Source organism: Pundamilia nyererei, unplaced genomic scaffold (genome assembly GCF_000239375.1).
Source record: "Pundamilia nyererei isolate P.nyererei 1_Seehausen unplaced genomic scaffold, PunNye1.0 scaffold00291, whole genome shotgun sequence".
Taxonomy (NCBI): domain Eukaryota; kingdom Metazoa; phylum Chordata; class Actinopteri; order Cichliformes; family Cichlidae; genus Pundamilia; species Pundamilia nyererei.
The window spans coordinates 532,109-544,896 of NW_005187692.1; the positions used below are offsets into that span (position 1 = coordinate 532,109).

Consider the following 12,788-nt stretch of genomic DNA (forward strand, 5'->3'; position numbering starts at 1 on the left):
TAAATAATAACAACTTGACCTTTTTTCCCCTCTGAAAATATATGATAGACTCACCAACAGTGGAGGAAAGTGTATTGTAGCAAAACTATAATTACTTTAACTCAAAATTTGACATTTCTCAGACTTTTCAGACCCAAAAAACCCCAAGAAGCCCCAAAATTTGATGATTAAAGAGCTCAATAATTTGATGTAAAGTCTGGAAAACAGTTTTAAGTTGTTTGAAAATAAAAAAACATTCTGAGAGCAGAATTTCAATGGAGAAAAATCAAAGTGCTAAGAGTGAGTCAACTTAGTGTTTCACATGAGGAAAAAAAACTCTGTAATTTTTGATATATGAATAATGAAAGATTGACAAGAATAAGTAAAAATACTCAAATTCATGTTAATTTAACATTAATTATTACATTGTCAAAATTTGGAGGTTGAAAAAATTGTTCATTTTAATTTGACTAAGTAAAGCTGAAATTGCAGGAACGTAAATACATAATTTAAAGGATTATAACTAAGAATAAGTCATGAATTTATTTTAAATTCAACATTTACAGAAAAAAAATTCAAAATTTAGGTTGTAAAAATGAAGAATTGTAATTCTGAATTCTTCAGCTGAGACGTTGTCACGTCAGCTGTCACTTGTTCCCTACGATGAGTTTTATCATAAATATATATACCCAAATATTCTAAATTGTTTACATTTTAAACAGCTGCAGTTTTACTAAAGCTTTACTGCTGAAATAATATTTTCATGTAGTATTTAAGGTGAAAGTGAAGTCTGCTTTGAAAGCCACCACACATAAATCCATAATGACGGTTTCTGTTATGAATGGCGGTTTATTTTGAAAAATCATCCTAAAGAAAAAGGAAGATGTGTCCTGTTAACTAGCAGGAAAATGAAGCGAACCTGGAAGCGCAGCACAACCTGCAGTTCCTCGAACGTCCACTTTAGGTGCCACAGACGTCTCCACAACAGGAAACAAAAGGGGTTATTTTTCCACAGTTTCTGTGATTCTGTTTACAACGTTCTTCCTCTTAAAACAATGACTTTATTCTACGGTTCAACTTCACCCTTGAAATATGACTTTTATCAGATATTCTCATATTTCTAACACCTATTTTTGATATTTTTCTCGCTTTGAGGCTTCAAAACCCACATGCATCTCTCCAGAGATCACATGTAACTGATGACCAAACAGTCTGTAGTGTTATTTTTTTAGAAACATGTCAGTTTTCTGACACACTGGAGTGTTGCATGTTTCAGAACCCAAAGAAGTCCAGATCAGTAATGACCACCGGCACCAAAATCACAGTCTTCAGTCTTTTTTTGTGATGATTGAAAACAGTTTCTCTCTCACACAAAAAACACTCACACAAAATAAGGGGGAGGGGCAAGAGCCAGGGTGGGGCGGGGCTTCAGCTCAGACTCTGCTGTGAGTGGAGGACGGCCCCGGTCACAGCTGGTCTTTGTAGTAGCCAAGCTTGGCGAGGGACATTTCCCTGCGGAGCTGCATCACCTCCCAGAACATCTGTTCTGCTGCAAACACAGAGGGAGGCAGGGAGTTTAATCACACTGATATCGAGCCACCACAAGAATCCACTGGCGCGTTTCTTACCGTCCTGCTGTTTGACCAGCCCTTGGTGGATGTAGCGGATATAGGTGAAGAAGTTGCACACCGCCGTGATCTGAAGGAGAGAGGACACTGCTGAAAACACCAGTCAACAGTTTCTGAGCTTCAGGTGAAGTCATGCAAAGCTACAAAGAGTTATAGACTTAACGTATTTATTCCTTATGTTTAATGTGAGGACAGGATTACATGCTGAACTATAAGCTTAGTGATTTTGCTAAAACTTAGGTTTCTGTTAATTTAGACGATTTAAAGTATTCAGATTTATGTTCTAATTTCTCATTTACATTTAAAAAAAACACTTAAAAAAAAAAAATCATGGAGGGAGGTTTCTAACTACAGCTCCTGTGACATTCACTTGAGGCTCCAAGTTAAAACTTTGAAGAATAAATAAACACATTTAGAGAAAACAGTTTGTGTCTCTGGATAGTTTCATCCTTCATAACAAGTGTAAGACTTAAAGTTAGAGGCATGGCTGCTTTATTTAGTCATTCTGAAAGCTCTTCATTCTTATCCTCATGCAGAGGGACTGCTCATGCAGAAGTGCAGTAACATGCACTGAATCACCTCCAGAGTTGTTTTCTTACTTTTACAGTGATGGTGGAAGAAGCTGGCAGGATTGTTTTAGTGCTCACTGAGCTTTGGAGTAATTTAGAAAATGTTCTGGCTCAGGAAAGATGGACCGGACATAAAGGGGAGGTAAAGCTTTCAGGTGTGAGTGGATGGCTGGGTGTTACACTCACTCTGTATCTACAGTAGGGAGACACGTAGTAATAGCTGGACGAATCTCCAAACTTGATTCTGTGCTTGCAGGTTTTGGTCTGACCGCTCAGGGCACATTTTCTACCAGATGGACATAAACAAAAACAAACAAAGAAAAAAAAACATGAGTTAGCTGTTACTTTAACAGGAAGAAACAAAAAAACTCCTAGAAAGCAGAAACTACACAGGAGCAAAACTAACACGGCTTGAGGCAGCGAAGGAGGAGAAGAGGACGACAGGATGGCTTTGACTGCCTGAACAGAAGTTTAGAAGGAGGGAATAAGTTAGCAGGAGGGTTTGGAAGAGCCGGATGAAGGTGGGGAGCAACTGAGGAGAGGCTAAAGAAAGGGAAAAGGCTAATGGGGGAGAGAGTCAGACTTACGTGACGAGCTCAGACCTGCGCCCACTAGAGGAGGAAATCGGAAGATGGAGATGTGATGATGAAGGAGTGAAAGCTCAATGCAGGGGAGAAAGTGTGTGCGTGTGTTTGAGTTCAAGTGTGTGCACGTGCTCACTTTGGTCCTCCACACTCCACCGCCGATGCTTTGACCACAGGCAGCGGCTGGAAGCCGACCGGTTCCACACTCAGTGTGTTCTGCTCCACGGCCTCTAAGATGGCCGAACCCAGCTGGGGGAGAGGAGAGGAGAGGAGGGCGTTAACGGATGCAGGAGGTATCAGAATCTTTCTGATTCATGTCAACATGCATCTCCAGGGGACTCAGAGCGGCCCCGGCTTTTCCCTGGGATTTTCTAAACCCTGCACATTTGTCAACTGCACTTTTTTAAACAATCAAATCAAACGCATACCGAGACAAACCGGGTGAAGCCTTTTCCAGCTGGCAGAGGGCAAGCACGGGGCACGCCTTGCCAGGTCGCCACCCACTCACGCTCAAATCTTCTTACTGTGAGGCGACAGTGTCCCCAGAAGGCAGATGCACGCACCTTTAACGAACTTTTTGCAGCTTTGTCTACAGAAACCTAACATCTTTTAATCATCTGAGCTAAACAGTGACTGAGTTTGTGAGATCAGATCAGAAGTTTTAAACCTTCTAAACATTTTGATCTTCACAACAAAAAAAACCTGAAATGATAATATCAGTACTGAAATCTCAGATGGGTGCATGTTTGCATGTCTTTCTACTCCTAATAAAGCGCTTTTAAGAGTTCGGGAGGTCGTCATGTACCTCGCTCTTGTTGAAGGTCAAGCAGGGGTAGATGTCCTCACGGTAAATTCTCTCCAGAAAGCTGCAGCTTCGGTCGAACGTCGGCTCCTCCTTCCATGCCTTGAACTCGCTGAACAGCTGACCGTCCACCTGCAAGTCAGAAACTACGTGCAGTCTCATCATCGGCTGTTAAAGAAAAAGCTCTGGGAGCGTGAGCACTCCTCCTCCTGCTGCACCTCTTACCTCCCGACACTCGCGTACAATGGGCTGCGTGGCCGACGGGTCGGGCTGCGTCCCCAGCATGGCGGAGGAGGTGCTCTTGTTCCTGCTGTGGCCCTTCCTGAAGGGAGTCTTCACGCCTCCTCCTGTTCCCACAGAGGGAAGCTCACCCACCGGGGAGGTCGGGGAGGAGAGCACGAGAGTCTTCAGAGCCTGAACCTCTGCCTGGAGGACGTCGATCTGAAGAAAGAAACAGAAATCCTCAGAGTAAGCAGGTAAACAGTCTGGTCTGATGTGGAGTGGTGAGGTCTCACCTTGCCCAGAGCTTCTTTCAGCTGTTTTTCAGCATTTGCCTGTTTGACGTTTGCTTCTCTCACCATTTTGTGAGCCTCCTGGAAAACACACAGACGGTGAATCAGCAGCTAAACAAGCTCAGTGCAACTGAAATATCATAAATAAACTCAAAAACACAGAACAGGAACATAAAGGTAATCTGCATTTACAGACACGCACAAGCACACAGAGTCCCAACACCTCCTGCAAGAGAAAGCCAAGAGTGAACGAGAGCACGGAGGAAGAGGAGTTGGAGCAGCACGTTTTCAGGGCTCGCCGGACAGATTCATTCAGCACAGACACATCGGCTCTGGACCTCACATATCACAGGAGACACTCGTGGAAACATTCTTAGGTTTTTAGCATTGTGCCTCGATCTGTGGTCGAGTTTGAGCTTTTCAGCAGGGCTATCTGTTGTTAGGCAAAAAGGCTGCACTTCATTTTTAACATAATACAACACAAAAGCTAGACTGAACAAAAATGATAATTTAACTTTATTCTCATCAAATTCAATTATCTGCCCATATTTAGGGGAAACTTGCGATGCCTGATGGGTGACAAAACTAAATGTTTAGAGTTCACCTAAAAGCTTTGTTAAACCCGTCACACCTCTTTCACACTGCCTGTGTCAATCACTCATATTCTTTCTGTCCGGTGCCTCAGGAGGAAGAGGAGGAAAGGAAACAGGAAGTAGAGGACACAGACGTAGGGTAGGTGGACCGACCTGGAAGAGACTGGCGGTGAGCTCCTCCAGCTCCTGGCCGAGCTGATCCCTGACTTTAGACAACCTCTCACACTCCTCATCCTTCAACAGCAGCTCCTTCCACACACACACACGCACAGCAACACAATAGAAAGACAACCAAATGAACATGTGGAAATGAAAGCATGTCGACAAACGAACAAAGAGATGAAGAAATTAAAATAAGTGAAACATGTTTAACGCAAAAAATCATTTAAAACATGCTTTTAAATAAAACTCTGAAAATTACACGATATCGCTCTAAAGTAATGAACGCTGTGGTGAGATGTAGTGAATACACACACACAAATACACACACACACAAACAAAGGAACGCAGTAACATTCGTCTTGTTGCGTGGCAGTAACGTCCCTCAGTTACTCAGAAAAACCTCAAACCTTCCTCCAGGAACTATTTTCTTTTTTATTTCCAGTCTGAAGAAGCACACAGTAAATTACAGCTCAGCTGAGGCAAGACGTGATCATTGTTTACATCCTGTCGTCACAGTAAACGGGCACTGCCTCCTGCACTGTGGCTAAGATCTGGTAGAAATAAAATAAATCCTAATGAAAGTACCAAAGCAGACGTCTGTGGATTTTATTGTATTTATTTTTTGAATTACGGTTTCATAATTTCTGAAGACTGCCCATCTTTAAATGATTTCTTTCATCTTTTTTCTGTCCTCTCTCATGTCTCTGCTCTTGATCTTATTTCTTTTGTCTCTCCTGACAAAAGCATCCCTGAGTTTGGGGTGAACGGTTCCTTCAAAGCTTAAACACGAGAACTTGAGTTAAAGTCATGATTAGGTCACTTTCAGGTCAGATTAGTCTGGGGGAAGCTGACGTTGTGATGTCTTCTGCGTGATGAAGACATAACCCTAAGTGAGCGCACCCTACCCTCTGAGCCTTGGCGAGCTCCTCCTTCAGCCTCTCATATCCTTTCTCTCGGACCTCCATCACCGACGGGCTGCGCAGCCGTGACAGGCTGTCGCTCAGAGCACCACACTCCTCCCCATCCTCTCCGGACATGAACTCGGCCGACTCTGCCTCCAGGCCTGGCACGCTGTGCGGGGAAACAGCACGGGTGAGTTACAGATTACGGCTCATCGATTGGGTGCAGGCGCCTGTGTTTTTGTTACCTTCCATTGTGGCTGTGCCGTGGTGCCGAGTACACCGGCTGAGTGGGCAGCTGATCTGCTCGCAGTGAGGTGGGGAGGCCCGGAGGAGGCGCTCCCAGAGAGTGGGTGCGATATAGAGAAGTGGGCGGGGTGGTGTGACGGATGGCCGGGCGCTGATCCGATTGGTTCTGCAGGGCAAACACAAGCAGTCAGGGTGACACAAATTCCAGAACAGTGAGTTTATGATATTTCATCTTCACGCACAAACACACAATGAACTTTTCCACACAGGACACAAAAAAATCCTCGACAGCGAAGGGTTGTTTTTTTTTTTGTTTTTGTTTTTTAATCATGCACAAGAGAAGACTTGGAGGCTGCGCAGATTTCTAAAGACAAAAACATTTTTATACCCGATGAACGATGAACTACGAGAGTGGACCTCCTGAAACGTGAAGCATGCAGGGAGCTAACGGGAACGGCTGGAGCTCCGACCTTACCTGAAGGTCAGGTGTGGTGGGCGAGGCCAGATTCACCTCGTGGAACCCCTCCAGAGTCTCTGCATTGTTCTGACCGCTGCTGCAGGCCATAGCAACTGCTCTCAGACATCATACACTCTGAACAGACACACACACACAGAGCCGTGAGTCGTGTGAAAGCTGCAGCAGTCTCGCTTCAGTAGACTGCAGATGGAGAATTGGTGACTAACAGCGGGGGGGATCCAAAAAACAGGCTTCAAAAGATGTTTGTTGGTGAATTAGCAGCCGTCAGCGCTCTACTCGCTGCAAGTTTGCAATTAAAAAGTTTCTCGTTAACGCAGACAAATACAAAAGTCTTTCAAATGGATCCTTTATGTCCAGTTTATGCAAAGCCTGTAAGAGGCAGTGGTGGTCTAAAATTCAGCTGATTCTGTATGTGCTCCTGCAAACAGGTTCACGACTACACCCCCACAAAATAAAATACCATCTACCCGCAAAAAAAAAAAAAAAAAAAAGTAACAGTCTGGCACTCTGTTTGCTGCCCCAGCTGGACACATAGAGTACTGCGGCATGCATAATTCAAATCACCACCTCAGAATTAAAGAAAACATCAGTGTGTTTTAATCTTGTGATTATTTTTCATGTGAAACCCTGAAACTGTCAAACTCTTGCAGGTGAGTTCAGGTGTTAAATTCAGAGGTGTTAAACTTAAGGTGAGCACAGAGAAGCCTTTTCAGCAAATTAATGAGGAAACAAAATCTGCATGGTGCTCACAGCAGAAACAGCCCTGGACCTTATTAACGGCTGTTTGATGACCTGAAGAAATAATAAAATAAAAAAATTATTTGGGTTTTTCTTAAACAGGCTAACACGCTCGGTGAAAGTGTCTCAGATCTCAAATTGTTTTCTGTTCACTGTACCATGGTGCAGCTGTGGATGGAGAAATCTGGAGGTTCAGTGGAGGCCCAAGGACAGGCAGTCAGTAAAACTCAGGTGAAGGAGTGACTCAGCACACGCCAACAGGAAAAGACTGTCCTGTACCTGAAAAACAGGGAAAGAGGCACAGAGACAGGTTAGTTTTACTTTCTGCTGTGAGTGAGTTTAAAATATTTGTCTTGGTAACCGATCCTAAAGATCATCAGGCTTAGAAGTCACTCTGTCTTTTAAATATCCACTAAATGCCTTTATTTTTAATGGTATTTTTAAAATCCTTAAATGAACCCCTACTACTCCTCAAAGAAAAAAAAACTGGAGGTAGCAAGAGCTCAGGCACTTTTTGCAGTCCAAGCCAGCAGCAGCTCCAGGTGAGCTAACATTAGCTGGTTTATGGATGCTGACTCGTAACATTTAGAGAGAATGAGGCGATCCCTGCATTTACTGTTTTACTGTCCAGATTCCAAACCTTAAATGAGAGCCGAGCTGAGTGGGCAGAAATTTCAACAGTAATTAATCTCACAGGCGGAAACAGGAGATGTCTTTGCCCCAGACTTCACCTGTCAGGCTGCTGAACTGCTGATTTCAAGGAGGGTTTGTGTGTTTTTCAGTTTCTTAAGAAACATTATAATCGTCGTTTTATTGATTCCTGCACAGTTTTCATTAAACTCCAGGTCTGAACACAGTGTACAGACATCACTCATGGTTTCAGCATGACAGCACAGGAGCTCAGTGGGACACTCTCTTGGATTTCGAAGCCAGTTTTTCCATCCCTAATTGAGACGTATCCACACAATAACTCACAATAACGCCTTTTAATTTAAACTGAAGCTTTTTTTAAATTATTTCCCTTTCTCCACTGAGCATTAGTTAGTTAGTAAGTAAGTAAACTTTATTTATTAAGCGCTTGAACAGAAGAGTTTTTTAACTGTTTTTTAAAAGAATCCACAGAGTCAAGCAAACGTAATTGTAGTGGTAAACTGTTCCCCAGCCTTGGTGCAACAGACTGAAAGGCTCTGTCCCCTTTTGTCTTTGTTGCAGGTTTCACACCAATAAAAACACCAAGCTCACTGCACTGGTAAAAAATAAAGATGGCTGCCAGGGAGACATTAGGCTGAAGTACACCTGTGAAGCAAACATAATTTACTCATCCTTAATGTCTGACTGCTCTCTCAGTCCCTGCACTGTCATGACCAGACACATGACCCCACGTCACGGACTGTTATTCCTCAAACGTCTATATACAGCAATGTGTGTTCACAAGATTTTCAGTAAACTTGATCTCTGACCTTAAGGTCAATGTCCATGAGTTTCAGCTCGCCTAAGATTTCTAGTAGACGCTCCTACACCAATCTTGAGTCATCGCTGCCCGCCCGGGTTATGACAGGACACCATCAGCCTTCAGGCTTAGGAGTAAAAACTGCAGTTCCTCTGACATCCACTTGAGGCCGCCTCCAATGCTGAGTCAGTTCCCATAGACTCCGATGTTAAAGCAGGTGGTACAAATGTGCTACCACAGGCTGAAGGCTGTCTAACTGACAGTCCCTGAACTCGACCTCTGGACTGTTTGTGCTGTTGGCACTTTTCATACTGGATTATCTGGCTAGTAATGAGGCGTCCTGCATTTTGGTGAGAGAAATTTTAGTCTTCCTCATCAGGAAGCATTACAATTACTTGACCGTATGTGTCAATCCTGCACCTCGTCCCTCTGAGCCTGGTCTGATGGCAGTAGCACTGCTGCTTCACTGCGATAAACAGGACATTTTAACCTTGGCGGCAACCTCAAGTGGCCGTTAGAGGAACTGCAGTTTTTGGCACCAATGTCCAAACAGAAAACTCATATTTTAAAGCTTGCTAATCTTTAAATCTCTGAGCTAGAAATGGTAGCAAGGACCAACAAGACTTCACACACCAAGCTCAACAAGCCAAAACACCACCACCAAAGTAAAACAGCACTGTATTTCAAACATATTCCGGTTAGACATTAGTTCGTCTTTCATCTGCCAGCACTATGATACAAAGTCCACCTGAACTTGCCGTTTTCAAGTAGGGAGCGGGCACGAGGTGGGCCTCTTGCAAGTTTAACCCATGCAGCTCCCTTATCTTCCAGTAATGTGGAGTTATTACTGCATTTCCTCCACAAACTGCCCAAAGTTAATGTACAGCTCATGAATAGGGATGGGTACCGGTATCAGAACTGTATGGGTATGTCAGAACCGGTGCTGACATAAACTGTAGTAACCAGACCGAAAAGCAGCGCACATTCTGGTGCTTTATTTCGGTGCTTTTTTTCCTGAGATGTCATACACTTTGGATTCTAGCCAATCATTTTACCTTTGCAAGCGTAGTAGGCGGGCCCAGGTACGTACGTTCTTTTAGAGCAGAGCTACAGATTAAAAATGCCCAAGGCGAAGCGGTCAAAAGTCTGGCTGTACTTCACACCAAAAGATGCAAACTCAGCAGCCAACAACAAGTGCTTTAAGCTGATACTGTGCAAAGGAGGTAACACCTCGAATCTGATGAAACACCTGGCAACGTATGGCATTTTGTTAAAAGCCGAGAAATGCACCGTATTTGATAGCTTGCTGCGAGACCTCACACCGTGCACATCTACTGCGGGTGTGGTGCCTGTTATCGGACCCGGAGTTAGCAACATCCCCCAAGAACCCGAAGACGAGAGTCCTGGCCCCTAGCCCTGTCAGTGTAGCAGAAATGATGACGGATGATGACGGCAGCAGCAGCCGTTCTTCTCTGCGTGAGTAGCTTAATGTTGTTCGTGTGTAATTTACGTTGAGTAGGCTAACCACGTTATTACATTAATGCACGTAAGGTGAACTAGCAAACATCGTCGTAGTTACATGCGGCTGTCTTCTTGTTTGATGGCAGATACTCCCTTCACCCTGGCCAAAAAGGCTGAAATGACCAAAGAAAAAGTGGGAAACGGCTAAACACTTAGACAAAATTGGTGTTTTTTCCATTGATTAAGCACTGCTTCCAGCCAAGAGTGATACCATATATGCCCTATAGCTGCAGAAAAGGCTAACATTGTTACCTTTTCACAAAAAAAACAGCTAAACATAAGAGGTTTTTGGACAAAGTTTGTGTTCTTCATTCTTTAAGCACCGGTTCGAACACCGTTTAAGCACCGGCACCGTTTCAAAAGTACCGGTTTGGTACTGGTATCGGACAAAACCTAAACAATACCCATCCCTACTCATGAAGGCTGGAGTCAAAGTTCAGCAGGCAGGCAAGAAGTTCCCTCTGAAACTTCATACCCGAGTTACTATATCATTAACCAGCATCACCGTGATGTGCTCTCAAAGTAATGAATTACTTCTTGGTCTCTCTCCTTTGCTTTGCATACCTCAGCAGAGTGGCTGAACAGCACACCGGTCACACCTGCTCCACCTGGTGTGTGTGTGTGTTCAGTGGGTGTGTCCTCCTCTGATGAATGTAAACACAAAGAGAGACTTAAGGACAAATAAAGCTGCTGTCACTCCCTCGCTGTATTTTAAGAGTATGCTGAGTGAGTACTTTGTTTCTCCGTCAGTATCATCATGTCATCTCTTCTTCTGCGCCCTTCATTAGGCCTGATTAGGGGTTTTGTTCCCGCCGCAGTGAGGCATGCTGGGAAATGATCCTCAGCTGTGACGCCGTGTCTCGGACTCTGTTGAGTTGTGTCATTGTTTGGTCCGAGTTTCACTGATGCTGGAATGCAGCTGACAGCAGGCATTAATGTTGCATTCAAGGCCAATCAGACATCAGACTACAAAAAACTGCTGATGATACCTGATATGAATGAATCTCCTGTTTCCTCTTGTGTGGTTTGTTGAGGAGGTTTGTGGTTTCAAACTAGGGGCACGGAAATCAGCAAGTAATGTCAGATTATGATATATCTGTCTGAGGTTAAAGAGCCAAATTCCACAAACCAATCACAACTTCCGACCAACAAAGAGAGTTAAAACAATCAAATACTGTGAAAGATGCTGATTTTAGATCATTTAAGGTATTTTGGTTTAATTATTTATCCCATAAAATATTAATATAAAAGAAAGAAAGAAAGACAGCTCACGTCTGACAGTGTGCCGCTAGAAAAACACATCGGCAAAAACTCATCCAGGATGTATGACACATGGTGATGGACATCAACACACACAGGTGAAACCCCACCTTCATTAAAAACAACCTGACTCCTCTTCCCTGCCTGCCTGTCGCCATAGAGACCAGTCCTACAGAGCTTGGCGTGGTAACCCGACACGTCGCGCAAGGATCTGGTTACTCGGGCTGGCCGATGAAGGCTCATCCTGTGTCTCAGCAGGCAGCGTTTACACGAATCCCAAACAGCTCGACTGACCACAACAATGAAAAGCTCACCATCAACGGATTATGGTGACAAATGGGTCAAAATAAAGGTGTCGGGGCTCTGTGGCACTGACCAGCATTTATCATTTAACACAGAGAAGAGCAGGTGAACGCCATCCTTTAATACATCTCCAAAAAATAAGAGCGTGACACAGACAGTCATTGGAGGAATACCTGCTTCACCAAACATACGACAACCAGGCCTGACAGAAACTTCTGTGTGCTTACAGATGTGTACAGGTAATGGTTGTTCCCATAATTAGATGTATCAACTGAATTATCAGGATTTAAAGACTGAGTAGAACAAGCCAGACGTTAAAATCCTTTTGGGGTCTGTTCAATAATAGGATTAAGCCTGGAGATTCTTATACTTACCCCTCGATATATAAAGTGCAAAGGGAGGTCAGTTTGCATTCATTTACTGGTAATTATTCACACATTTTACTACATTTTAATTTTTTTTAAATTATTTGGCAATTTAAAAATAAATCATTTCCAGCTTTTCTTTTTTTCCTAAAATTGGAAATGTGATTTTTTTTCCCAAAAATTGAACTTTTTTCTAGTGAATTTACAGTGTTTCGCTTATAAATTTATTTAAGCAGGAAATTTAGATTTTTTTTTTTTTTTTATCGTTTCACTTTCTCTGTGTGAATTTGGCAGCTTTTCTTCATAGATTTTTTTTTATTGCAGATATACTTATTTGGGGTTTTTTGGCCAGTTTGTCTCGTAAATTTTCCTATTTTGCCCACAAAATTGCAATTTTTTTCACTTTTTTGTCACAATTTTTTCACTTGGAAATTTGCCAGTTTATTCTCATAAAATTTCCTCCTAGATGTAGAGCTGCTCGATTATGGCAAAAATGATAATCACGATTATTTTCACTAAAATTGAGATCTCGATTATTTGACGATATTTATTTAACCCTTTAAGTCCTACCATAGAACCAAGTCCCCCAGAGCTTATATTATTTTTTTACATGTTGTAGTGCCATTTGTGGGAGCATTTCAAGTTGCTATACAACTGTTATAGCCCATATTTTAATAATATGTATGCATTAAGTCC

General features: G+C 43.1%; 1 protein-coding gene across 4 annotated transcripts in view; it reads right to left on the minus strand.

Annotated features, from left to right (window-relative positions):
* Window positions 1–802: 802 nt before the first annotated feature.
* Window positions 803–12,788, minus strand: part of rab3ip (RAB3A interacting protein (rabin3)) — a 15,140-nt gene continuing 3,154 nt past the window's right edge. For 2 of the 4 annotated variants that reach the window (XM_005750888.1, XM_005750889.1), the window contains exons 2-14: window positions 7,352–7,472; window positions 6,453–6,569; window positions 5,977–6,143; window positions 5,735–5,900; window positions 4,821–4,916; window positions 4,078–4,155; window positions 3,788–4,003; window positions 3,566–3,694; window positions 2,897–3,009; window positions 2,764–2,787; window positions 2,363–2,462; window positions 1,608–1,677; window positions 803–1,528 (exon numbers count right to left, since the gene is read on the minus strand). In XM_005750888.1, the coding sequence (XP_005750945.1) occupies window positions 1,446–1,528; window positions 1,608–1,677; window positions 2,363–2,462; window positions 2,764–2,787; window positions 2,897–3,009; window positions 3,566–3,694; window positions 3,788–4,003; window positions 4,078–4,155; window positions 4,821–4,916; window positions 5,735–5,900; window positions 5,977–6,143; window positions 6,453–6,542 (1,332 nt within the window). In that variant the 5' untranslated portion in view covers window positions 6,543–6,569; window positions 7,352–7,472 and the 3' untranslated portion in view covers window positions 803–1,445. The remainder of the gene's footprint in view (window positions 1,529–1,607; window positions 1,678–2,362; window positions 2,463–2,763; window positions 2,788–2,896; window positions 3,010–3,565; window positions 3,695–3,787; window positions 4,004–4,077; window positions 4,156–4,820; window positions 4,917–5,734; window positions 5,901–5,976; window positions 6,144–6,452; window positions 6,570–7,351; window positions 7,473–12,788) is intronic. The other 2 variants (XM_005750891.1, XM_005750890.1) reach the window with 2 other exon arrangements.